The sequence below is a fragment of the Athene noctua genome, chromosome 4 (genome assembly GCF_965140245.1).
Source record: "Athene noctua chromosome 4, bAthNoc1.hap1.1, whole genome shotgun sequence".
NCBI lineage: Eukaryota > Metazoa > Chordata > Aves > Strigiformes > Strigidae > Athene > Athene noctua.
The window spans coordinates 70467031-70493509 of record NC_134040.1 but is presented as its reverse complement, the minus strand read 5'-3'; the positions used below and the strand labels follow the sequence as shown (position 1 = coordinate 70493509).

Sequence of the window (26479 nt, the reverse complement as noted above, 5' to 3'; positions counted from 1 at the left end):
GGAGCAGATAGGATCAATTCAGCTCTGAAAAAAGAGATGTATACACAGTGCATTTTGCTATGTATTACTTTATAGCTAACTAAAAATGGCAGAATGAAGTCATGAAAGTTCAAGCCTATTTGAGATGATGATTTTCCAGAGGCAAATGGTATTGCTTCACCATGTATATGTCTATTCTTTGTAAAGACTTTTTAAGACTCCTTTTTGCTGTCTTTAAAACATCATTTTCAGATATTGCATATCTTTTGGAATGACATTTACACTTTGTAGGGTTTGTTGGGGTTTTTTGTTTGGGTGGTTTTTTTTTTCCTTTCAGAAATCCACACATGGGTCATCGGTGTCAAAGTCTGTTAACTGAGTTAAAGTGTCTTTGAGAGCTATACTCATATATACAAGTATGCAGTGTTTTGCTGTTGCTCTTTATGAAGAGATTATAAAAATCATAGACTGCCTTAATAACCCTTAAACTGTTAAATTTCATGTGTTCATGTTCCACACAGGTAAAGCACAGGGAAAATATTAGTCTTTTACTACTTTTGTCAAAGAAATTGAATTAGAAATTCCATATATACAAATGATTATCATATTCTTCTCAATATAATTTTCTAAAAAATTTCACTGATTAACAGGTTAAATTAATTTCCTTCCCCTCCACCCCTAGCCTTGCTGGATTTACTAATGCCTACAAAGCTGTCACACTGTGTTCCTGTACTGGGCCTGTCTGAGAAAAAGTTAATTTTCTTCATAGCAGACCACATAGTGCCATGTTATAGATTGGTGACCAAGACAGCGTTGGTTTATAGCTCTTGCTGAACAGTACTTGCACAGCGTCAAGACCTTTTCTTTTTCTCATTCTGCTCCCCCTCAAAACAAGAAGTTGGAAGGGCACATGGATGGGACAGATGACCTGAACTGACCAGAGGGGTATCCTATACCATATGGCATTCTGCTCAGCCATAACAGCTGGTGAAAAGGAGGAGAAAGCAGGGGACATTGGTGGTTAAGGCATGACCCTGTTACATGTGCTGGTTTCTAGGAGGTGACTGGGCATCTACCTGCCAGTGGCAATTAGTGAATGAATTCCTCATTGAATTATTTCTGATTTCATGGCAGGGGACTTACCTGCTGTCCAGATTCAACCCACCACAGTTCCTTAGTAATAGTAAAATGGACAATGTCAAATTTACTAGGAGCAAATACTTCTAATCAGTAAAATTGAAAATGTTTGACAGTTCTTTTTTAACTTTCCTTGAACAGTGATGATGCTGCACTTTACCCGTACAGTTTAAATGCTACTCAGTGTCTATGCTAATTTTCCTAGTAGAGGTCCCTGGGGAAGGTAGCAGAAACCCATCACTGCTCATTTCTGCAGGGAGGGCTTTGAAGCAAAAAAAACCCCAACAAAACAGTGTCGTTTCAATGTCTAACACAAGAATTGTATAATATTGTGCTAGATTGTACCATGGATAAATAAATTACTTTTTTTAGTTTTTTACTTGATCAGGGGATAAGTTAAATTTTCTGTTTATAATTTTGTTTCATATAGGAGCATATTTCATCCCAGGGTAAACCACATATGCCTATGATGGAAAAAATGGTCTTTTACTATATAATTAACTTGAAATTGACAAATCTGTTCTCCACGGGAAAAGTTACCATAGGGGAACTGTTATTATTATTGTGTGATACAGTAGTTACTACCGTGGTGCTTGAGACCAAACCCTAACAGCCTTTTAAATTTTTAACTAAGTAAAAGGGAAATTCCAGTCAATAATTTAACTGAGAGTTTTGTTTATTTTGATCATTGTTGCTAAAACTAATCCATTTGGGTTTTAAATAGCAAGTAAGTGATACTGTTTTGTCTGACTTGAGAACTATGATAGACCTTTGTAATTTTCAGCAAGCTATATTTCAAATAAGCATTAAAATATGTGAAACATTGTTCAAACTATGACCTTTTCAAAACTGCTGTAGCTGTGGTGCACGTTTCCTGCTCTTGGTGACATTGGGTAACACATTTGGCAGAATAGAGCACTGCCTGCTGCGCTGCAGTTGAAAAGCAATCAACCATTTGAATAAAGTTCCATGTATCTGTGATGAGGCAAACGTGTCATTTGCGACTGGTTTGATGTTAAACAAATAATAGACACTTTTGAAAAGACAAGGATAATACGTGAGAAAGAAAAACACAGTAAATGCTAGGTATAATTAAGGATTTAATTGGAAGTAATGAATTACTGGTTTGAAACTGCTTGGAGAACATCAGTCTATATTTACACATAGACCCAGCAGTGCTCTTATTCCAGATTTGTTAAACTGTTTGTTTCAGGCCTGTATATGTTTTCCATTCTCCTGTGTAAGGCAAGTAGTGTGTCTTGAGCCCACTAATAGTTTTACCAATTTAATGGTCACTGATCAAATGTAAGGAGGATGATCAGCGAAGGGGATTTTTACAAGGCTTAGTATAGTGCCAGAAAATCACCTCCTAGCACTGAAAGAGGCCTTGGCAACACTTTCTTGCTTCCTACAAGCCCTTGAACAGTCCTAGCCAAGACAGTAATTTCACCTGAGGGAACCTGAAGACCCCAGTCTATGAAGTTGCGCAGAAGACCTTGCTGTCTGGGCCCTGGGCACAGGGCCAGAGCATTGCCCAGCAGCACTTTGGTGGTGAAATTAATTTTGGTTTAGGTGGAAATGTGAACAGGGCACTGCTCTGAAGGAAAAGCTGTGCAGTGGAGTTGTCACAGTTATTTGTTACAGTCTGATATCAAAGCAGATGCTTAATAACTCTGCAAATGAGCGAGGAAGTTTATAGAGGCAGGAATCCACAAAAAGCCTTCTTAATCGTAGGAGGAGAGGGCTGGGCAGCTGCTGAGCCTCACGGTGTGGCGTGGGGAAATGGCCCACGGCAGAGCTGGTGAGTGCAGGCTGGACAGGCATGGAGGTGGCCGGGGAAAAGGGGCAGCAGCCGTGGGGCAGCGGGGCTGCAGCCTGTGCTGGGGCACCCTGGGAGGAGAAAGCCCATAAGGAGTCAGCTAAGGGAAAGGGGGAGGAGAAAGGTGAATGCTCTAGAAGGTGGGAGAAGTTTCTGCCTAATAAGTGGAGATGTTTTTATGTGATGCTAGTTACGGCTGTGCCTTCATTTCTTCTCTTTATGTGGTGGTTTTGCTCCCTGTCTTTAATTTGATTCAAGCAGAGGAGGTATGATTTGATTTTTCTCTTTTGTGAGGCAACTAAATTCTATGAAGTTTGCTCAAGATAGCTGCGAAGTGCTGGTAAGAGGAAGGGATTCACATTGGCAAAGTTGCTAAGCTGCCTGTTTTTTACCAACAGATGGACTCTTTTGGGAGGTTTCAATATTTCAGGTTAAAGGCTGGGTATGCAACACTTTGAAGTCTTCCTGGTATTACAGGAGTTTTCTTCTTTTATTCACAGTAGTTTTGCTTATTTGTTCCTTTAGAAGTGTGGCACTTTCTTCTATTTTGTTCTGAATTTACAGGAGAATAAGAAAGTCACTTTATTTAAATGCACAAGACAAGTGTATTTAGCCTGACTTTTAAAGAAAAAAAAAAAAGCATGTGCAGGGATAATATCAGTGTCTGTTTCTGTTAGTCAGTCCTCACTGATAAATGTTGAACACACCAGAAGATTTCAGTCAAATTCTAAGGAGGTGCAAATCCTTACAGTACATCCAGTCCCCTGCCAAAGCAGGGCTGGGGTTTTTTGTGTGAGTGGGGGAGTGTCTGGCAGGGAGGAGGAGAGCAGAGGGTAGTACAAGACCCAGCCAAAACTGATTGTATGCACAGGCAAAGTAAACTGTTGTATATATAGTGCACTAGCTTACTTGGTTGATTCTGAAAGAAAACCATGGTGCAGCAAACTAATCATGTGTACAATGTACTGTCTCTCTGGCAGGTGGGAGCAGGCCTGAGGGGTGTGCGTGGAAAGTGGCTGTCGCTGCGGGCAGTGGGATGCAGTTGCGGCTGCAGGTGCGCATCCTGCCCCTGCATGGGTGTGGTGCGGACTTTTGGTTTTGCTTTTTTCCCACCCTCCCATCTTCGAACCACTAGGGCTGCTGATATGAACTTCTGTTTTGCCTCTGACTGAGAAACTTTAAAGAGATCCAAATTGCTACTTTCAATGACAGCTAGGGCTAACAGACTTACAGAAAAGAATACGCGACAGGGAATTGCTTGACAGCTTTTAAGAGGAGTTCTTTCTGGTGTGGAAACTGGAATAGCTCACTCGTGTTTTATCTTCCTCAAAGCCAGTTTGCACTTCTGCTCTTGAAAGCCTCCAAGGAGGACGAACAATATTCTAACAAAAAATTATTCCTGCCCCTGAATTTTTTTCAGAAATCTTGATGTACAATTATTTTACACTTTTAAATAATTAGAAAATAGAAAAATACTGGTTTAAGTAAACATTGCAGTGTTTTGTCTCTGTGCAATTGTTATCTTGAACTTCATATTTTTAATCTTACTTTGTGGTTTCAAGATGTGTGTTCCTCACATTTTATCCACTGAGTTTTTGGGTTTGGGTTTTGGGGTTTTTTTTGGTAACTGAATATGTGCAGGCATTTTTTTTGGTTATTTAGTGATGTAGCACATTCTTGTGCCTATGTATTGGTCATCTTTTGAAGTTCTTCCAGCTTTTATCTCATTACCTTAACATTACAAAGCTATACCTTAACAGTACAAGGCAGCAGAGTCCCTCAGACTTGTTCATCCATAATTCCATGTTTTTTTGAACTCCTCAGAAAAATTCATGTGATCAGCCTTCTGTGAATACTCTTTCATCTTTATGAATGGGAATCTTTTCCAGGTGGCATTTCTCTATTTTCTTCATAATAATTGTGCTGAAACTCTATGACTGTTTGAATTGCTACTATAATGATTCTCCTTGTGGTGAAAGGACCATAAAGATTTTTTTCTTCCATGAGAATTTTTTCTTCATACCCGTGATGTCACAAATCTTTCTCCTCTACCAGACTGAATTAGACAAACAAGTGGCTCCTTGTTTCTGTTAAGAGGAATGAACTTTGGACTTGACTATTACACCTTCGGTTTTTTATTCTCAACTTTTTTATTCTGCAGTCAGGAAACATGCTACTCTTTAAGTAATCTTTCACAGCTCTCATTTCTTGCCATAGTTCCTTCTTCCTCTGTGTTTTTCTGCCTGCACTACTGCATGTAAACAAAGAACTTCAGAATGTATCGGACAGTTAATTGATTCTTTTTTTTCTTCCTGTGCTTAAACTTAAGCTTCTAGACAAATTGAGGGGGAAAAAAAAAAAAAAGTTGAATGTGAAGGGGTTAGAAGGGACTTTTAAGTGTAAAGACGAGACCTCTGAGTTTAATCTTTGGAAAAGGATGTGAGAATGGATTATTTTTAAGGCTGAGCCTTTAAAAATTAGGGGTTTGAAGGTGATTTTTGGAGCTCTGGGGGTATATTTCCTTCTAGTTTTATGAGCTTCATGTTGTAGCTGGTGGTATGAAAGACTATTTAAATTGAAGATGCCCTATAATGGTAAAGGGTTAGTCAAGTCAAAGAAAAAGAGAAATGAATAAACATGGGGCATGAATTTCTATTTTTGTCACTTTAAGATCTGTAAGAAATGCTTATATGTCTGTATATACTTTATAGAAGATACACATTAAAATTACTTTGCATGTTAATCCATAAACATGTCCACAAGTGAGTGGTCACCACCACCCTGCCCCAGGTGACCATATTTCAGAGGTCCTGTCAATTCAGAATAATGTATGAAACAGAAATTCATAGTAGTGTGTCCAAAAGCTTGGCTAGGTTGATTATATCTTGGAATGCAGATAATTTAGTAGTCAGTAACTGTATTATCTGTTACAATATAGGCTCACACAATAAACCAACAACCAAAGACGCTACGGTTTAAAATCCAGGCATGTGCTATGGTAAGGTACTCTAATACCACATTTAGAGAATGCATTAGTAAGGAGAGTTCAAAATCCTGTTTCTCTTCCGTTTATTAAGATATGTGCAGTTAGTTATGTGGGGGATCTTCATTACCATAAGTGTTATATTGACAAATTATGAATAATTTTTATTTACTCTCAAATTATCCACTCTTTTCTTTAAATTTTGTCCCCTGCCCAAAATATTCCTAATCAAAATAAAAAATGCAAAATTACTGAAGATGTTCATATACCAAGAGTGCTGCATAATGAGTAATGCAGATTTAGTGTCATGTTCAGTCAGTGTAATTACAAGCTATTCTTGCTAATGATATCAAAATTTGTTGAAGAACTGCTGTTAAAATACATTAAAAAAAAAAAAAAAAAGTCCAGACTTTTAATATTTATGAGTAGATACTCACAGTCCATGCTGAGGTCATGCTCAGTGTTAATGCCCTACCCGTGTTAATGGTAAGCGGTGATCAATCTTCTTTTTGCTTTTTTTTTTTTCTTTCTCCCTGCTGCTCTCCCTGAGATAGTTTTGCTTCATATGAAACTTAAGGTTACGCTGAACGCTTACCAACATTAAGATTACAGTCTAGGTTGGGCCTTTCGTAGACAGTATATTGAATAAAAATACATCTGTAGAGTTGGAACTATCATTTACAAAATCATTTTATATAGAAGAGGGGGGACTGTTGATGCCAGAAATCAGCATCAGTTATTTGTACACAAGATATCGATGTATTGTCTCCAAAAATAGCTGCCACTTTTAGATGACATGTAGATAATGCTGCAAGTTATGATAGAAGCTATGAATGCAAATTTTGTTGTTAGGGAAATAAAAAAAAAAAAGCCTGAGTTTGTGAGAGAATGTTCAACATACAGAAAGCCTGTGTGTGTTCCAGCCTAGGGCTAACTGAAAAACTTGGTGATTCATATTCTCATGAATTTCCAGTTTCCATGTGCAATGTTTCTCTGAACTGATTAATTAATGGAAAAAATGTGTATTCTTGTGAGACTTCTGCATGCTAAAACATCCACTTAATTCCCAAGTGTAACTGGTGGAATCTTGACCTGAAACTTCCTCAGCTCTGACTGGTGTTGGACTGGCCTTTAGCTAGGAAACATGTATAAGGAATCCTAAGTGACAGCTTGAAACTGTATTTGTTAAAATTTGTCTTAGAAGAAAAGCCAAACCAATTTTAATTTCTCCAATTTTTAAAAATAAAAACCCTTTCTTTTTGTTTGTTCTTTCATTTTATGTCTATTTAGAGTTTATGTTTCAAGAGAATCTGAAAACCTATGTGACTGCTTTGGCTGTTTTAGACATAATCAATTTTTAATAATATTTCTTAAAGTTTGGCAGTTTTTTAACTAAAGGCTATGTTGTGGTTTGACCTCAGCTGGTAGCAAATTGCCACATAGCCAGTTGTTTACTCCCCCCCTTCCCTGGTGAAATAGGAGAGGGATAGAAGAAGAAATCTGTAGGTTGAATAAGAAAAAAAAAAAAAAAAAAAAAAAAAATTAGTATTACTAACAAAACCAACAGTAACAATAGTAGTCCAAAACAGGCAGAATTCAGCAGTGGCTCACTGAGTGGCAGCTGGTACGGGGCCCGTCCCCAGCAGCGATCCAACCTTACCAGGGGAAAAAAAAATCCCACCATGGGGACCCAGAAACAAAAACCAAAGGTGCGCGGGGTCACCTATATATTGAACATGATATCACATGATATGGAATACTCCAATAATCCATCGGGACCCAGCCTGCCAGCTGTGCTCCCTCTCAGCCCGAGGAAAGTTCACTCTACCCTAGCCGAAACCAGGGCAGGCTATGATAATTTAAATCTTTCCTGACTTACTTTAAAACAAAGAACGTTTTGTCTTCCGTAGTACTGTAGACACTCTCAGAATGCATAGGTGTTACACTTTTTTGGCTGAAAATTCAGAGTACATAGCTAATATGCGTACACACTTTCCTGTTGTGTTGTGGCACTTGACATGCAGACTTAACTATCATCACATAAGCAATGTTAAATAAATTGCTTGAAAAAGATTAGTGTTCATGGATAGATTATTTATTCACCTTAATTTACTTGTTCTCAGTCAATATTGGATATGTTAGGCTGCTTATCTTCTCTACTAAATTACTGAATTATGTCCAAATATAGGAACCTAAGTGCATCTTGGACTAGTTTACTTTCTAAATCTAAATGCTTAGGTAGAAGAATAACCTTCAGCAAAATTTAGTGGGTTTTTGTTTTATAACTTGGAGGGAGGTGGTGATGGTGGTGGTCTTCTGAACGGGTGCTGTATCCTAAACAAGTTTGTCACAGCAGACTTATCAACACTGGCGTTAAAAAAAACCCCAAAAAACCAACCAACAAGCAAAGTAAAACAAAAGCCCCAAACCCCTTCCATTAGCACTCTATCAAAAGTATACCGCCATTAAAAATAATTCCAGGTAGGAAAAGTAATAGTGGTGATTTCCTGAGTCACTGGAATAGCTACATATTTCATGAATGGGCTGCAAGTCACAGCCCATATGGTTTTAAAAGATGTCTTCTTGTTTGATAATGACAAGATTCCTGTAGCTTTGTACCTAAACAGAAAGCAGCTCTATTCCAAGATGAAAATTATTGCTATTTGAAGGAGCTGCCTTTCAGGAAACTCAATAAAATGAAGGATTTGATAAATGTAGCAATTCTTTCATGCTGGGTTACAACAGTGAAAAGCAATGGAAGTTGGGTTTTTTTGAGGGCTAGTTTATACAGTGAGTTTTAATTCCTCCTACCATGGTACAGACAGGAAGACAGCTGAAACTTGATGAAAAGCATATTTGGTGAGAGTCATGAATACCCTGCAATACCTCTACTAGTCAGAAATAACACTCAGGTCTGTCTAACCAAATGCAGGTGGATCAGAACATTAATGAAGCTGTGCTTTAGTTGCCTTGTTTAACTAAACCTTGTTATGATGATAAAAGTTCTTTTTATATCAGATTTTTATTTCTGTATTTTTTACAGATTTATTTGGCAGTGTGCTAAAACTTGAAGATGATGCATTCTGTAAACAAAAAGATTAGTGATGTATTTGAGTCAAATTTTTTGCATTTTTTTTCATCTCTGTCAACAAAATACTAGTGTTTTTAATCCATAGCTATAGTAAATGCCCCTTACTAAAGCTATTCAAAACATATGGCATCTCTTTTGTTTCACTGAATTATTCCTCTGTGAATTAGAAGTCTCATTGTTCCAATATTGCATTAATAAGTCCCAAGAAATGTAAAGAGGAAACATAAATATCTGTGGAAAAACTTCTCTTAGTAGTACTTAAAATAGTTTTTTGCAGCTGTTTATTATTCAGTTGCAGCACTTAGTGCTTTATCACTTAGGTGAAAAAAAAAATGCAAATTACTGCCTGTGTTCTGGACCTTCTGCTAATTTGATTTGATACTCCACAATAAAATTAGCATTTTGACTTAACTGAGGAAGATCAAATCTGTGCCATTAGATATGACCTTGTTTTCTGTTGGTAGGCTTAAAATTCCTAGATTTCTGTGGCACTAATTTAATAAAAAAAAACCCAAAACAATCAACCCAACACTATGTCTAAACCCATTTATTTTTATCTCGGTAGCTATGTAATATTTATTGATTTCTTCACAGTTTCAGAATTGGGTGTGTTTTTACTTCAAATTTATATCAAAGTTATGTTTGTAAACATTTTGTCACATATTTGAAATTGCACAGATTTTTTTTCTGTGAGTGATCTGGTAACAACTAGTTGGTGGACTTTTTAAGAATAGACATTTAAACTGTTTTTTCTTAAATATAAACCACTTGAAATGTTGCATAGCTGCTTCTTTTCATCAAACATATTAGGAGATCTAATTCTAAGCTTCTAAAATAAAAATACCACAGAACAGTGCTTGTTAAACATGCTGAAGGCGTTAGACATAGTCTTTGCCTTAAGTTCAACTATGTCTAAAGAAATAATCCTGCCTCTATTAAGGTAAATGGGAATTTAATATTGACTTCAATAGAAGGAGTTGCATATGCAAATGTATGGCGATCTATGTATTGTTTTGGAATAGTTAATGGTGTAAAATGGAGACATTTATAAAGCATTTCATAACAAAGTAATACAGTTTTTCATTAGGGCAAAAAGCTTGCTTGTTTGTTGATGTACATGATTGGTATATTCTGACATATACCAATATTATAAATATCAATATATATTATGCAAATCATTCTCCCTCATCTGAAAGTAGCTGTTTTGCATTCAGGTGTCAGATTCAATTATAGTACTAAAATGAAGTCCCAAGTGAAGTCTTAAATCGGTTTCTACTTTCATAGCAATATACAACACTGCATTGTTGAGTCACCACTCACCTCTTAATTAATTCACAACAATTGTCAGATTGAGATCTTTATCTTCTAGTTAGAAAGCAGAAATAATCATGATTTATGGATTTTGGTCTCAAACTGCAACAGTTCTATCACTTCAAAGAAGTCCTGTAATTCTGTAATGTGTGTATATGACCTGTTCTGTAAAGCACTGTTGGAATGTTGCAAAACTTTATTTGAGGTTAGCAGTAGTAGAAGGAAATTGGATTTGCATTTATTTCTGTCAGCTGATGCCTGTTGCTTGTATATAGTGGTGATACATTGGCACAGGGCATAATATTTTCAAAAATTTATGGGAAATCTTTAATGTTGAAATGGGTTTGCCCTTTTCAAGTCAGTTTGGTGCATGAGCAGTTAAACCCACCATTAGCCTCATGTATTCTATTCCATAGATGTGTATAAAAATCACTATAGTGTAGTTATATCAGACGTACAACATTTAAGGTGCATATGTAGTCCTCTTAACTTTATGCTCAAATTGTTACAAAATAACTCAGCAAAAGCATTTGTCATATTAGAGCCAAATTTCATGCTTGCATGCTTTCTCTAGTGCATTTGTCTGTAGAAAATTTGTGCTGTATGAGAAAGCAAAGAATCAAAGAAGTGTTGTCTTACATCTAATAGACCTGTGGGTTTAAGAAGAAAGTAGTAAGAATTTACTTCTGCCACTGAAGTGAAAACCACAAATTCTCAGTGGTTAGAAGCAATGTGCGTCAAACTATGGTACTGACATGTTAGCTCTTCACTACAGAAAATGAATCTAATACTACCAAATTACACATTACCATTTGTGTTTGGGTTTTGTTTGTTTGTTTTTAATGGGACAGCCAAGTATCATTCAGCTAGTCTATGGGGATAAGGAAAGTATTGCAAGGTGTTAAGAATACTGGGTCTATATAGTATTTGGGGATCAAGTTCTGGAGATCAGGAATGTAGAGCAAGAGAATAAAGCGAAGTAACTGTGAAGGGCAATGTCTACTTCCACATTTGGAGACATTTTAGTGTTTTTATACATAATTTAGGACACAATTATTATATCAGAATACCTATTTAATTGAAGTTTTGGTAACTAGCAGTTGACAATTCCGGATTGTATTTCTCTCATTGTACCTTTTCCCTTGGCAAGAAGTGACTGCATAGTTAGTTCTGTGGCAGCCAAGCAGAAACAGGATATACTAAGGAAACATTACTATGCACTTAACTTCCCCTTTCAACTAGAGATTAGCTACTGACCACAGTACTTATTTTACATGGTGACAGCAGCGAAGATAGGATAGAAAGTGGATAGATGGCTTTGGTGGCCTAATGCAGACACTCTATTTCCATGTTCTAGGAGCAGCAGGAAGTGGGATTAATTAATTAATTAATTGACCCAGCTCTAGTTATTCTTGTGTATCAGTCTTGATGAGTGAACATCTATTTTATGTTCCAGAGTTGGACTTGATAATCCTTATGGGTTCCTTCTAACTCAAGATATTCTCTAAATTTGAGAGAATGCATTGTTCTATTACATGCAGTAACATAGCAACCCTAAGGTGACAAACAGCTATACATGTAAAAAGATATGACTTACTATGAAATTTTTTAAATGAAAAGTAAATCTTGTCTTGGTACTAGATTTTGCTCTTAATTACAGTTAATCTAACACATGACAGTGACTGAAAGTATGCCTAGTCATAATGAGATTAAATTTGTTTCATTTCAGACAGATCTTTGTTAAGCATTAGTCAAGGATACAACAAAGGACATATTCTCACTCCATTTAGATAATACAATCCTTTTTGTATCTTGCATGCAATTAAACAAAATGCAATTAATATATCAAAGATTGATTAATATATCAAAAAGTTTGGGTTTTGTTTATCTTTTTTTTTTAGGGTATATGGGTCAAGATGGCCATTTTGGATCCTGCGAAAACAAGTACTGTGGTCTGGGTAGACACTGCGTTGTGAATGAGGAGACTGGCCAAGCTGAGTGTCTATGCATGGAGCACTGCAAGCCACATTACAAGCCTGTGTGTGGTTCTGATGGAGAATTCTATGTAAACCATTGTGAAGTGCACAGGGCTGCCTGTCTGAAAAAGCAAAAGGTCACCATTGTACACAATGAAGATTGCTTCTTCAAAGGTAAGTGTGGCTGAACAATATCTGGAATTTTCTATTGGGTGTGTGTTTTCAAGAAGTTCAATTAAAGCTCTACAGAGGCTGCACTGAGTGTTCAGTGAATAAATGACTCAAAAAGTTAATACAGTAAGTATCTCACTCGAGAGATATCTTATGGATTTTTTTTTTAAAAAATGTATTTGTATTCAGTGCTCTGGGCAGTCAACCCTTTTTAACCTGAATAAACCAGTTGTCTCTTGGAAATTAATCCATGGCAGCTTGTCTTACAAATGTGGCTGTTGACCTCGTTCAACTGAATGTACTTATAGTCCCAAAACCCAAAGAATATTAATCTCTGTAACAGAAAAAACAGAATTTAGGATATCAGAGGGATTTTGTAAGGCTGCAGGGCCTGTGCTTGTATTTAGTGTTGAAGTTGATAGACCAGCACCCTCTTCATGACTAAATGGGTCTTTTTGGACAATGAAGAGTTTACTTGCATATTTACCAAAGCATTCAAGTTTAGCTACTTTTTAACCTTCTGAATGCTGAGAGATGCCAGTCTGAATATGGAGATGTATACCCTATGTCAAGCATCTTATGCTGAAGATGTCAGCAATTTAAACTTGTTCTTTGTTATGTAATTTGAGCACATCTTGCAGGTTTCTGAAACTCTGCCAATGCAGACCTTGACTAAGCATGTTTATGAGTACTTTGACAGATTTGAAGCATGTTTTACTGGTTAAAATGGGCAGATGGCTTGGGGGGAGTAGTGGTGTTTTTAAATAAGGTCATTTTTAAAGAATCTACCTAGGGGTTGAATTATTTCATATTCTTTTTGAAGACTGTCCTATTTTTGTAAACATTATATGTTGTGAATATAGTTGCATTCTCAGTAATATCAACTAATAACTACTATCACCACAGAAAGAAGTCTACTAAAATATTTCCATTAAATGAAATACACCTTTGTAGGGAACATTAACTTAATTTACAATATTCCACTTAAATTTTAATCAGAATTTTCAAGACTGTATTCTAGTATAAGGTTGTTCAATGGAAGCAATTTTTAAATTTTCAAAGTTGAATTTTTCACTACATTTATGGTTGAGGAATTGTCTTTTAAACAAGAAGTTGGGCTTTTTTTACCAAATCCAAGCACCCCAGGTCATGCACAAATACCATTATCTTTATTATTATGAAGGGGTTTGTAGCAGAACAATTGAATAATGGGCAGGGTGAACCCACCAAAAATTATCTTTTCTCAAGAACTTATTAAAAGAAAAAAATATAATCTTGCACAGCTGGGCTTTATATCATTGTTTCTTGCTGAATAAATGGGGTGACTGCCAAGCTGAAGTGCCTTTCCTCCTTTGCCTCCTTCAACAGATGAGTTAAGCTCAGAAACTTCATCAAAACATGTTAGACAGGGGTTCATAGATTAAAAGGGGGATGTATTAAAAACTTTTAATGGGAAATACACTTGTAAGTAATAGTGAAGGTTTAAATTGGTTCAAAACTAAATGTGGACACTATAAAACTGATATATCATCACAGTTTATAGACTTTAAGTAAGCAGCATGTAGAAGTTTAAAATTTGATTTTAGGAGTATAGTATATGGGGCTTGTAGGGTATTGTTTGTGCAATAACACAACATGAATGCTTCTGTCTAGTGTCTTAATTACAACCAAAAAACTTTTTTGATGATGCAGTACTCTGATAGAAAAAATGACAAACAATAAAATCTTTAAATTTATGGGGCTAATTTAATTTCTTCAGTGTGCTATATACAATGCAAATAAATTCAGAGCATATTTGTGAAAAATTACAGTGTTTCTTTTTCTGAGGTAGAAAAATGCAGTGAGATTTATTTACTGAAATGGAAAGTGACTCAGTATTTTATCTAGAAATATCATCCAAATGCTGCCTAAAGTTTTGTTAGCTCATCTTTGTGTTTTACATTTTCCGCATTACTTTCATATCTATTGTAGTGGACAATGGGATAACTGAATTGTGTTCGAGTTTAGACACCTAGTTTAAATTTTGGATTAAAAAATTAGGTTTCTTCTTTAGTGCGACAATTTTCAGAAAAGGATAGGGTTTCCAAGTGACTTGCTCTAGTTGGCTTCTGAAAAATGTTATTTATCAAGATATTCAAATCTTCTAATTTGGGCACTATAACTAGATATCTACAAATAGTGTAAAATATTTCATTTTTTCTCTTTCTCATCTTATGTTGACTTCGATGGTGTTAAACAGGTGAGACTATCTTCCTTTATTTGGTATATATGAGCCTTACCCATATCACGTTCTATCTTGTTAACTTCAGCTCATACATTGCTGTAGTACAACACAGTGACGTCAAGGCATTGTTGCCATTCATGACTGTTGAATATGTCCTCTAACATTCACTGTATATATGGGAAAGGAGCCAGAAAATGTCAAACTATTTTCATGTGATTTCTTCCTTTTACAAAACACTTCTCAGCTACCCACTGGTAAATTAACTTCAGTAGAGCTGAAGTCCTGCCAGTTATCAGGTCAAAAATATTAAAAAGCTAATAGGGAAAATACCACAACAGTAGGACTCCTGAATGGCGAAGATGAACCACATCACTATCGATGTTGTCAGAAGGACGCTGCCACATCCTTATTAGCTGGCAACCTCTAGCACAAATGATGTCAATTCAGTGAGCTGTTTCTGAGACAAAAAAAAATTTAAAAAATATGCTACATTCAGAAAACAAATATTCTGAGCCTGTTGGTTAGTCTTTCACAGAATTCTTTAATAAAATCTAATCTGGACTGCGGGGACAGGAGGGGTAAGAAGTTCAGTACACATAGAAGTTGCTGTTACATGATATGGTAGTCACTGACAACAATGCCTCATATATACAATGATTACAATAAAAGATTTTTGCTTTCTGGTTTATTGCTAATCAGTTGATTTTCAGATCAAACAACTGTGTACTTGGTCACTATTGATTTTTTTGGGTTGTTAATTTTATCTGTTTTAAGCGTTATATTTAACTCTGACAGGGTCGTGCTTTGGGTTTTAGGTTTCAAATTCTCATACTGGGTTGTTTTTTTTTTACTTGGGGAAGAAATATTTCTTTATGAATAAATTTTAAGTTTTAGACAGATTGGGTTTTGAGCTCAAGATCAGAAAAGCTGAGAAATACACCTATTTAATTGAGTAAGTTTACCAGAAAACACTTTCATATTCTGTGTCTGGAGATAAAATTTTCCAAGCACATGTTCTATATACCTCATTAACATTACAATAGAAGCTAAGTAGCTATAATTATTTAAATAATACATCTTGTAACCAAATGATTTATAGTTGATCTCAAACATCGTGAGTTCTACTTAATGGTTTGAAATATTGCCCTTTTAAACACTTAGATGATGAGTGGAATTAAAGGACTGACTTGCTAAATGAAAGAGATCTTTGGTTTATATATTGAAACTCCATTAACATCACTGAGAAATGTGTGTCTTACCTAAGCAGTGCATGAAACAAGAGACAAAAAGCATCAAATACTTCACAAAGAGCCATGTCTGAAGCATTTGATAAACGCATTTTGAGGCAGTGAAAGCTACCTAATGTCAAAGCTGTACTCTCCTGATATGTTATGTTTCTAAACTAAAACTTCATATTCTTGTCCCTTACATGCCTTTTAGGTAATTATTTATTACTAAGTCTGTTAGTTACATTTCTCTTATTTTGATTTTTTTTAAGTCCCATTGTAGGCTGACAGGTGGTGCAGGTAAACTTGAAACAGTTAACAGAATATACAAACTGTTCTTCCCATTCCTGTGTTTGACGTAGACATGCTTAGATTCATTGGACTCCTTCCTTTTTCATTGTCATCTGCTGTCTTTATTTCCTCACACGAAGTTAGATAATACTTTTTTCCCAAATACGTGTGGAACACAGGCATGAAACAGTAATCGAAGTAGAAAGTTTTAAGTGTCTCTTGGTCTTTCCCTGATGATTGAGGCTGTTATGCAAATGGTACATTTTTGACATGGATCAAGAGAAGGGCCATCATAAATTAGAAATTACTTTTTCTCCACTCTGTTATAATTTTTCTGTCAGTTGGTTATTGGCATGTCATGATGTCTTGCATCAGACACTGAATGATTTTTCCTAATAATTTGGTTAGATGTTGACTGTGACCCTATGAGTTACTCAAAAAAACTGTCTCAATATCTTGTGGAATAGAGGCAAAATATATTCTGCAGAAAAGCTAATTACTTTTACATCCATAGAGAAGTGGATTATGGTAGACAACTCAACAGGTATAGAAAATACCTCTATTTCCCATCTGTGAAATCTAGTATCCTGTGGTTGGATGTTGGTGAATGCAAGTTCCACAATCACTGTCAGAGGTGTCTAAAAGGATATTAAAATACTTAAGATTATTCTAACAATACAAGAGAACTCTTTAAGAAATCCTTTGTGATCTAAGGAACTTTCTGTCTAAGAATGATCTCAAATTTTTTTCAACTGCTAGAAGAATGAAGGAATGGGGAAGCAAACAGCTGTCTGGCTGCTAGTTTACTTAGCCTTGGTGGTTATCATATTTGTGGCTTTATTAGTTTTAATTTCTGAAGAGAATATAGGAGAAGGTAAGAGAAAAGGGAAAGCATGGGAAAGAAAATTATGGAGTGAAGGTAAAGAAGAGAAAAATAGCTAAGTGCCAGGATGGTGAGTTCAGTGGTGGGAAGGAGAGGAAAAACAAATTCTGAATTAAAGAAAATACCAGTGACAAAAATCAAAGTTCAAAGCTTAGATTATTCATTAGATCCGATATTGACAGTATGAGCTGGTCAGTCTTATATGCTGATGCCATTCTGGTTTAGCACCAGTTTTGTTGGTTTGCTGACTACATAGTTCTTTGGCTAGGTGACCTCTGCATGCTCTGTGCTCCCAGTGTCCTGAGTGCTCTCAAGCCATACACTTTGTGTTTCAGAGCAGCTTCTTGTTTTGTGCAAGAAAAGAAAGATGACTATCTGGCTCACACTGCGCTTGATACTATTGTATAACCTTTCCTAGCTGTCCCTAGCCATAGCTTTAGCAAGCCCCAGAGGGTGGTGATTCAAATGGACTAGAATTGCTTTACTTGGTGCCTCCATGAATATCTTCTTTCTGTGAAATGGCACTGTGAAATTAATGGCTTTGTGCTGAATTTAGAAGGCTGAGGAAATTATTTTTTGGCTTCTAAAAAGTTCAGTTAGATTCTTGTGTGGGACGGTGTACCAGGTTGTAAATGCCCCACACTGGGTATCAAATAAGCTGCAGTTATATTTTCGTTTTTGTGTTAACTTCAATTGCTTAATTTCCCTAAATCCAAGCCATTAAACCTAAATAAGAGACTAAAAACTTTCCCATGACAAACTTCATCTTATATTTTATTTGGACCCTGAATTTATCGTACATTTTACATTGAAGCTATTTCTGTGCAATGATACACCCAATCATTATGACAAACTGCAATTTACTAGGAATCCTCAGGAATGTAACACATACTTCTATGTACTATGACTTTTATAGAATATTTCTGAAATAAAGGTTACTTCATGTGTAAGCTTTTTACTTATAAGTAGCTTCTGTAGTATCCTTATGATATTAACAATATTTTACTTTCTTGTCTATTTTTGTCATATTTCATTAGTTGAATCTTTTAATCTGTTAAACAGTCTGTGAGCTACTACTATTAGTAAAATGGCTAGATTTCTGAAGACTGCTATAATGTTTGTTTTTCAGTCTGTTCCTGAAAGAGAAAGTAGAAACAGGTAAGAGTTTGCTGCTGATACTAAGTTGTTCATGTCAGTGAGGATAAGAGCTGATTATGAGTATATTCAAAAGGAGTATGGGCAAACTGGAAAAAGTTCAGAGGACGTTAACAAGAATGGCCAAAAGTACTAAATGTTTCATAAGGGATATGAAGGAGGCTTACAAAATCATTAGGGCATGCTGATAGTGGTTATGAGTAGACTGCCTTGTATTCCAATAAAAGAACTAAAAATTATTAAATAAGGCAGCAGGAAAAGATTCAAAACAAACTTTGGTGTTTGTTTTGTACACAGCAGATCCCTTGAGTAAAAACAATATTGAATTTCAGAAGCAGACTTTGCAAATACTAGGGGAAAGGCTATAGGCTTTTTCATTTGGAAGAGGGCTGAAGGAAGTGAGTTGAAATTAACTAAACCCTAAGAGTAGCCCACAGAAAAGATGTAGAAAAACGGGCTAACCTCTCCAGTGACTGCAACAGGATTAGTTTAAAGATACTTTTTTTTTTTAAATTAAAAAAAAAGGCGCTTTTTCGATTTTCCCCCAAGGTGTGTGGTTTTAGACTGGTTCCTAAAATACAGAGACACATCTATTTGGAAGCATGGACATTTATTTAATCTTATTTGATGTCCATATGCTTCAAAAGCAAGCATGTAACTCTCTAACATCTTATCAATTTAACTTTAGAAAATATTTCATCTGGTCTTAAATCTAAATCTTGATCACTCATTATTTAATGTTGATTATTAACCAGTCTTTCAAAAGAAATTTAGGTTATGTTAATCTCAGTTACATTCTAGTGCAGTGTTTTCATTGCAAGAGAATTTTTTTCTAAGATGACTTGGCTTTTTTAATCTGGCTATCAGTTGGTTAATGGAAATCTGGTTCTTTTTATTGTCCTTTGAAACCATGACCTAAATGTTCCTCTAGTGTGCCGTCCCCACATGATTCATTTGCTTGAGTTGAATTGCTCATGATATTTGGAAAACTACTCTTGTTTTTCCTCAAGCATCTGTGCAAGATGTGTCACAAACATCTCTCTTGAATTGCCTACAATTGTCTTAAGTTGCCTAAACTAACAGGGTGAAAGGCCTACATATGTGATATCTGCTACTGAATCTGCAGACTGAAGTTGAGTGCAAAATATTTATGAGAACATGCATATAACACGTTTAATGTAAAGACTAAACATTCAACATATCCTGCATTCATTGCTGTTGGTGATATTTTACCACTTTGCAACTAAAGCCTAGAACTCTCTTTTTCCTCCTTTGAAGTAAATTCATACTTCCAAAATGTAGGATGGGGCAGTGACAAGTCTCTAACACATTATAAATATAGGAATTTTTTTTGCCTGGCTAAAGACATCTCTTATTTTCAGTAGCTGGAGCAGTACCAATCTTTGTATATTAGTTCCTTCAACACTGGAATAAATGTAATAAGCTCTAACCTATTATGTATTCTGCATTCATATAGTGATGAGGTATTAGTATTCTCTAGTTAATCTCTGTACAGAACTTAATGAAGTTTAAAATTGCTTGTAGGGGCATCACTGCTCTTGTTACCACACAAATAAATGGGTCTATGGACATCACAGATTGTCATTGGTAGAAGAATTTGAATGTAAAAAAATTTTTCTACTTTCAGTAATGATGTTGAATCTGTTCAAAGAAGCTGAATTTATACTGAAGGCTGCATTCTAAACTCTCTATCAAGTCACTGAATCGGACAAGCAACATTTTAAATGTATATTGATTAACCAGTTTTTCTGTTTTCTTAGTGTAGATGGCAACTCAGTGCGTATTTGTTGTAATATACTTTACTTACAGACTGTGAGCTTCAGAGATTTGAATGAAACTACATTTAGTGGTTTTGAATTTGGTGGTTTGTTCTTTTTTTTTTTTTTTTTTTCTTCTTCTTCTCCAAGTAAATGGGAAGAGTGCTTAAGGGGAGAAAAAAAAATAGTCTTAGTGGCTTTTGGCTTAAAATGGAAATATTGTGTTTGCATGAGCAGTTTCACAAATACAACTCCTAAATAATTGCCAAATGTAGTACAATAGTTCTTTGAAATCAGTATACCTGGATACTTACTAGAAGAAGAAAAAACCTTGAAATCTTCTTAATTAGAGATGTATATATTGTTTTCTTACTCTAAATTAAGCTATTCTTAGACAGTGATTTTATAATGTATTGAATGAAGTACCTTATTAACCTTCTACTATAACAAATACTGCATAAAATTAAAGTTTGCAGTTCAATTTGCATTTGGTTGACTAGTATAACAGTTATTTCTATGTGTTATTTATGGAAGCAGATGGCATGCAGCTATCTGTTTTATCATTCCTTCCATGCAAGGGACTGTGATGGGAGAGGGACCCAGTAACATAGGATTGATATGATGAGAAGTTAAGTAAGTTTGCAGACGACCCCAAGTTGGGTGAGCGTGTTGATCTGCTCGAGGGTAGGGAGGCTCTGCAGAGAGACCTGGACAGGCTGGAGCCATGGGCTGAGCCCAACTGGGGGAGTTTCAATAAGGGCAAATGCTGGGGGCTGCCCTTGGGCCACAACAACCCCCAGCAGCGCTACAGGCTTGGGGAGGAGTGGCTGGAGAGCTGCCAGTCAGAGAGGGACCTGGGGGTGCTGATTGACAGCCCGATGAACAGGAGCCAGCAGTGTGCCCAGGTGGCCAAGAAGGCCAATGGCATCCTGGCTTGTGTCAGCAATAGCGTGGCCAGCAGGGACAGGGAAGGGATCTGAGCCCTGTACTCGGCACTGGTGAGGCCGCCCCTCGATTCCTGTGTTCAGTTTTGGGCCCCTCACTACAAAAAGGACATTGAATGACTCGAGCGTGTCCAGAGAAGGGCAACGAAGCTGGTGCAGGGTCTGGAGCACAGGTCGTACGAGGAGCGGCTGAGGGAACTGGGGGGGTTTAGTCTGGAGAAGAGGAGGCTGAGGGGAGACCTCATCGCCCTCTACAGCTCCCTGAAAGGAGGTTGCAGAGAGCTGGTAATGGCCTCAGGTTGCACCAGGGAAGGTTTAGACTGGATATTAGGAAGCATTTCTTTACAGAACGTGTTCTTAGGCGTTGGAATGGGCTGCCCAGGGCAGTGGTGGAGTCCCCATCCCTGGAGGTGTTCAAGAGTAGGTTTGATATAGTGCTTAGTAGTTGGGAACCGTCAATTCTTCTCAACTGTCAATTGTTGGACTGAATGATCTTCAAGGTCCTTTCCAACCTTGATGATTCTGTGATTCTCTGGATGAGCTAACAAAGTGCTCTTGTGACAATGAGGTCTAATAGTATCCTGGACTACATTAGACAAACATTGTCAGCAGATCAAGGGAAATGATCCTTCCCATTTACTTAGCACTGATGAGGCCACACTTGGAGCACTGTGATCAGTTCTGCGGTCCCCAGTACATGAGAGACACAGGCATACTGGAGAGAGTTCAGTGAAGGGCCACAAAGATGATTAAGGAACTGGAAAACTTCTTCCATGCGGAAAAGCAAGGACTGTTCAGCCTCGAGAAAAGAAGGCTCAGGGGGATCTCATAAGTGTATATAAATTGCTGAAGAGAAGGTGCAGAGAAGAGCCAGGCTCTTTTCAGTGGTGCTCAGTGAGAGGACCAGAGTCAATGGGCACAAATTGAAACACAGGACATTCTGTCTGAATGTCAGGAAACACTTTTATTACTGTGAGGGTGACCAAGCACTGGTTGCCCAGGAAGGTTTTGGAGTCTTCCTCCTTGAAGATATTCAAAACTTGACTGAACATTGTCCTGGGCAACAAGCTCTAGGTGGCCCTTCTTGAGCAAGGGAGTTGTACCACATGACCTCTGAAGGTCTCTTTTAACCTTAACCATTCTGTGATTATGTGGATAAGCGTCTCCAAAAAAACACCCTTACTTATATATCTTCAGCCTGGTTTTGAGGGGACAGAAAGTAGCACGCAGTGCTCCAATTCAGCCAGTAGTTTGCAGTAGTGTTGAGGGATATTAGAGAGTACAGAGGAAGAGAATTGGGGTTCTGGCAAAATGTGATCAGTGGAAAGGTAGCATTAAAGTCCTACTAGCACCCTCCCTTCTAACCTGGAAAATTGGGCCTGCTCTTGCAGCTAGGAGAATGCAGATCACAGGACAGATTTTCTTTGCTCTCCTCCTGCTAACTCAATACTGTCATGAAAGTGTTGACCCATTGCTAGGAGTACAAGGATTGTACAAGTAAGGTTCAAATAATCTCTGTATCCTCAATTTCTGTGCTCATATGGCCTTTAAAAAAAAGTTTTGGAAAAGGCAAAAAAGCCACCACAACTTTTTATGGCATTCTAAAACAAATACTGGTACTGTCTAACACTGAGAGTACTGAATGTTCTCAAAACTGGAAAAAAAACAGGGAACTGTAGTTCATAATGTAGCCACACAATGACTGCATGTACTCCAAACTTGAAACTTCTTGCTGCCAATTATAATTCTTTAGTTATTTTTATTAAATCAGGTTATTTTTAAATGTCAAATTGGATACTGAGGAGTAATGTAAGTTGTTAAACAATATGTCAAAATAAATTTAAACTGTTTGTCATAAATTTATAGTAAATAGTCTAACGTCTAGTCTTTAGGCAGACCTTTACGTGTGACATGTTTTTTTCATTTTAGAACAACAACAAAACATTGTACTAATGCACACTGGTTTCTCTAGTACAAACATTTAAAAGTTTTAATTAAAATCATGTCAAAATTATCATTAGGTCTTGCGGGATATTTGTCTGATGGAGCATATTGTTGGCCTTTAAAAATCATTAGCAATTGGATACATATACAAAGCACTGGCATAATATTTGTAATTCAAGTTGGCTAGTGTATTGTATACTAACTGAAAAAAATAACAGCTTCTTTTACAAACAGTGGAGAGAAGTAAGCATGAAAAAATGATCCTAAATTTCCATTTCTAACTCCACTGGATAATAATTGATGGGGAAAGTAAATCCACAGTGGATACAACCTGTAAGTTAAAAGCTGCTTCCTGTGTTTTGTCATTACTCTCCCTTAACATAGGATATTTGTGGGTTCACAGTAAACAAAAACTAAGAAAGTAGTGTTGCCTTTTCAGGGTTGGTTGGTTGTTTTTAATGTGTAGTGCCTTAGTGGAACCTGATAAATGGGACATGGTTTAAAGTCACTTCATCTACATAACTGGCAATACCTAATTTAGTCAAAATTCTATCAATTTCAGTAAATATTGTAAATATTTTCATACTTCTTGGAATCTACCAGAAAATGCAGAATATAGGTAATGAGATGTAAGAGCTGGACACTTCCAAATTCAGATTCTTAGTAGATCACTACCTAGTTAACTTCCAATTTTTTACTTCATTTCATCTCATTTTGTGACTAGAACACATTGTGGTACAGAGATGACTGACTTCCACCTCCTTCGATGCTTGTGATGACAAGTTATAGTATGGGCAAGCATAAGAAGTGACCAGAAAAAAATTAGCTATAAACTTAGTATACTCTGTTAATTGTGTTATAGACAGGTAAATGAAATAACTAAAGTAGCACAATTTTGATAAACGTTGTAGTGTATATATTCTATTTATTGCCAGGACTTGGCAGTTTTTATATACTAAATATATTACCTTAGTTAAAAAAATATAAGGTAGCTAGTCATACCACTGTAACAGAAAGCATAGCAAGCAAAACACAATAATCTGAAGCTTGGCAGAGACCTATAATAAGGCGAGTGATCCAATGACAGAATTTTGTTTATTTGTTATGGAATTTTTGATGGCAAACAATACTCCTTTTAACATAAACCGTAGTTAAAAGAGACAATAGTGTCAAATTAAGGGACGGACTTCATCCTGAGATAAAACAGACTTGACTCATATTGAAATTCATATGGAATGGCTCAAAGAATCCCCCAGATGAAACTGATTGTAAAAGATTAATTTCAGGAATTAAAAATAGTTCATTTTTACCTCAGTCTAATATAGTTCTATCCTTGTTTGACTCTGAACTTCTTCCTTTTGCTGTCCTTCAAATCAGAGATTTGCTACTGATACTTAAATATATATAGTAATATTTATAAAATTTATATTATTTGAAGTTTTTACTTTTCATGAAGAAACTAAATTGTTTAAAAAAAGTTTTATGAAATTAGAAAAAGTTTCTACTGTCACTGGCCTTAGCAAATGTACTCTTCCTGATACCCAAGCATAAAGTAAATGAAATTTGATAAATTGGGCAATGAAATCTAATTAGATCCTTTAGCCTTATCTTTATCTGGAATGATAACGTGGATTTAATTTAAAATTGTTGAAAGCAAACAACAGAAATAAAGGAAAACAGATTACAGCAAAAATAGGTTATAGTCTAGCCCAAAGAAATAAGTTAAAGTACAATTATACAAAACTTCCACTTGCTAAGAATGATGTTTTATATTTTTTCATTTACATGTATTGGTTTTGGGTGCAATTAAATCTTGAACTATATACTGCCAGGAAAGTTTGTCTCCCTCAGGGCTGGAACAGATGGTGGATTTTTTTTTTTTCTTTACACCATTTAGAGACCAAGACTGCTGAATCTCTAGAAGAAGAAGTGTTTTTGCCAAAGGAAACTGCTGATGTTGGCCCTAAAACAGAGTTCTTAGCTGTATTCTCTATAGGGTTATTACTAAGACTCATGATAAACATGCCGTGCTATTATCAGTGTTTTAATACAGTTTTGATATCTAATAATGTTAGTTATACAGAATAGAAAAAGTGCTATTGACTAATAAAATAGCAAGTTTTCATTTATTATTCAAACTTTGTTTGCCAGGATATTTCAATGTGCAAAGAGGAAGCTATGAATTTAGCATTTCCCAGTCATCACTTTCATAGTCAAAAGAATAACAATCTAAATACAAAGAGAATCTTAACAGAACTATTGTTAAGAATATGGAACTTACTTGTTCTTATGATTAATACCACCTGGAAAATTAGAAGAATTCACTCCTGGAAACTAGTAAAATGTGGCAATTCTTGTATATCAGTAAAAATATCTGAAAGTGAGAAAAATATCTTTGTGTTGTTAGATACTATTTATGGTCAAGAAGTTATTTCATTAGTGCTCTTAAATTTAAGATGCCTGCAAATGGATCATTTCTTTGTTATTTTCCTATTCCAGCTTCTCTCTGATAAAGGTCCTTGCCATTCAAATGGAACATAAAGACTTTTATTGGTCCCTAATGATGCAAACTATAGTTGTACAATCATCATTTCAGAATATGAGCTCTGTGCACTCTTAGATTTGCTGTCATTTTATCACAATTGTAGAAGCATCTTTAAGTGTATTTGCTTAAGCAGATGGTGAATGGCCACACTGGGAATATATCCATCTTTTTTACTGTATGATGAAGTTTTAAAGCAGACATTTTAGCTACCGTGGTTGGAAAAACATACTTTTGTACTAAACCTTGTAGGAAAAAAACCTGGTAAAAGATTTTAAAGTCCCTAATAACGCTGAATATCTGAAATCAGTACATATTAGATATATGAGGATAAGTGACTTACGCTATATATAAGAATGCTAATGCTTTGTTTAATCTTTACAATAGTTATAAATTACGTATTTTTTAAAGACATTAGAACTCATGTGTTTCGGATTTTTTGTATACAAAAAAACCTCAGTGCTAAGGATTACTGGAGTTAAAAACCCTTCTGCTCAGTTTGGAGGTTTCTCTAACCCTATCATTCGAGTGAATTCAAACCTTCCCACTGAGTCTAATGAAGACTAGCTTCATTGAAGTCAGTCACTTGTAGATTAAGTGGTATATTGCAAGCATGAAAGATTTAAAAAGGAGTCCAAATGAAGAAATACTGGGTTAAAAGTTTGAAATAAATAAGCCTTAAAGAAAAAAAAAATGTAGAGTTAGTTGGAAAATTATATTCTGTTGAAACCATGCTGTTTGTACCAGTAATGTTATTCTTGTTCTTCTCACACAAAATGCAATCAGGTTGGTGCTCTGAAGTCTGATTTTAGACCAAGTCTGTCTAAAGCTGCCCATTTGTCTCATGTGCTAATTTTAGTGTTTAAATGGAAGGTACAGAATGACAGTAAAGGATAGCAGTAAGGGGGAAACACTGAAGGTTTTTAAATAGTCTTTCACAAGCCTCATGGTTTTCCTGAGTTGTATGGAAATGCTTTACCAAACTTTGTGTACCTTGAAGTGAAAGGAATTTTTGAACTGAAAAG

General features: G+C 36.0%; 1 protein-coding gene across 3 annotated transcripts in view; it reads left to right on the top strand.

Moving 5' to 3' along the window:
- The window catches only part of FSTL5 (follistatin like 5), a 332497-nt gene that overhangs the window by 99090 nt on the left and 206928 nt on the right, over positions 1 to 26479 (top strand). For all 3 annotated transcript variants that reach the window (XM_074905701.1, XM_074905702.1, XM_074905700.1), the window contains exon 4: positions 12222 to 12470. In XM_074905701.1, the coding sequence (XP_074761802.1) occupies positions 12222 to 12470 (249 nt within the window). The remainder of the gene's footprint in view (positions 1 to 12221; positions 12471 to 26479) is intronic.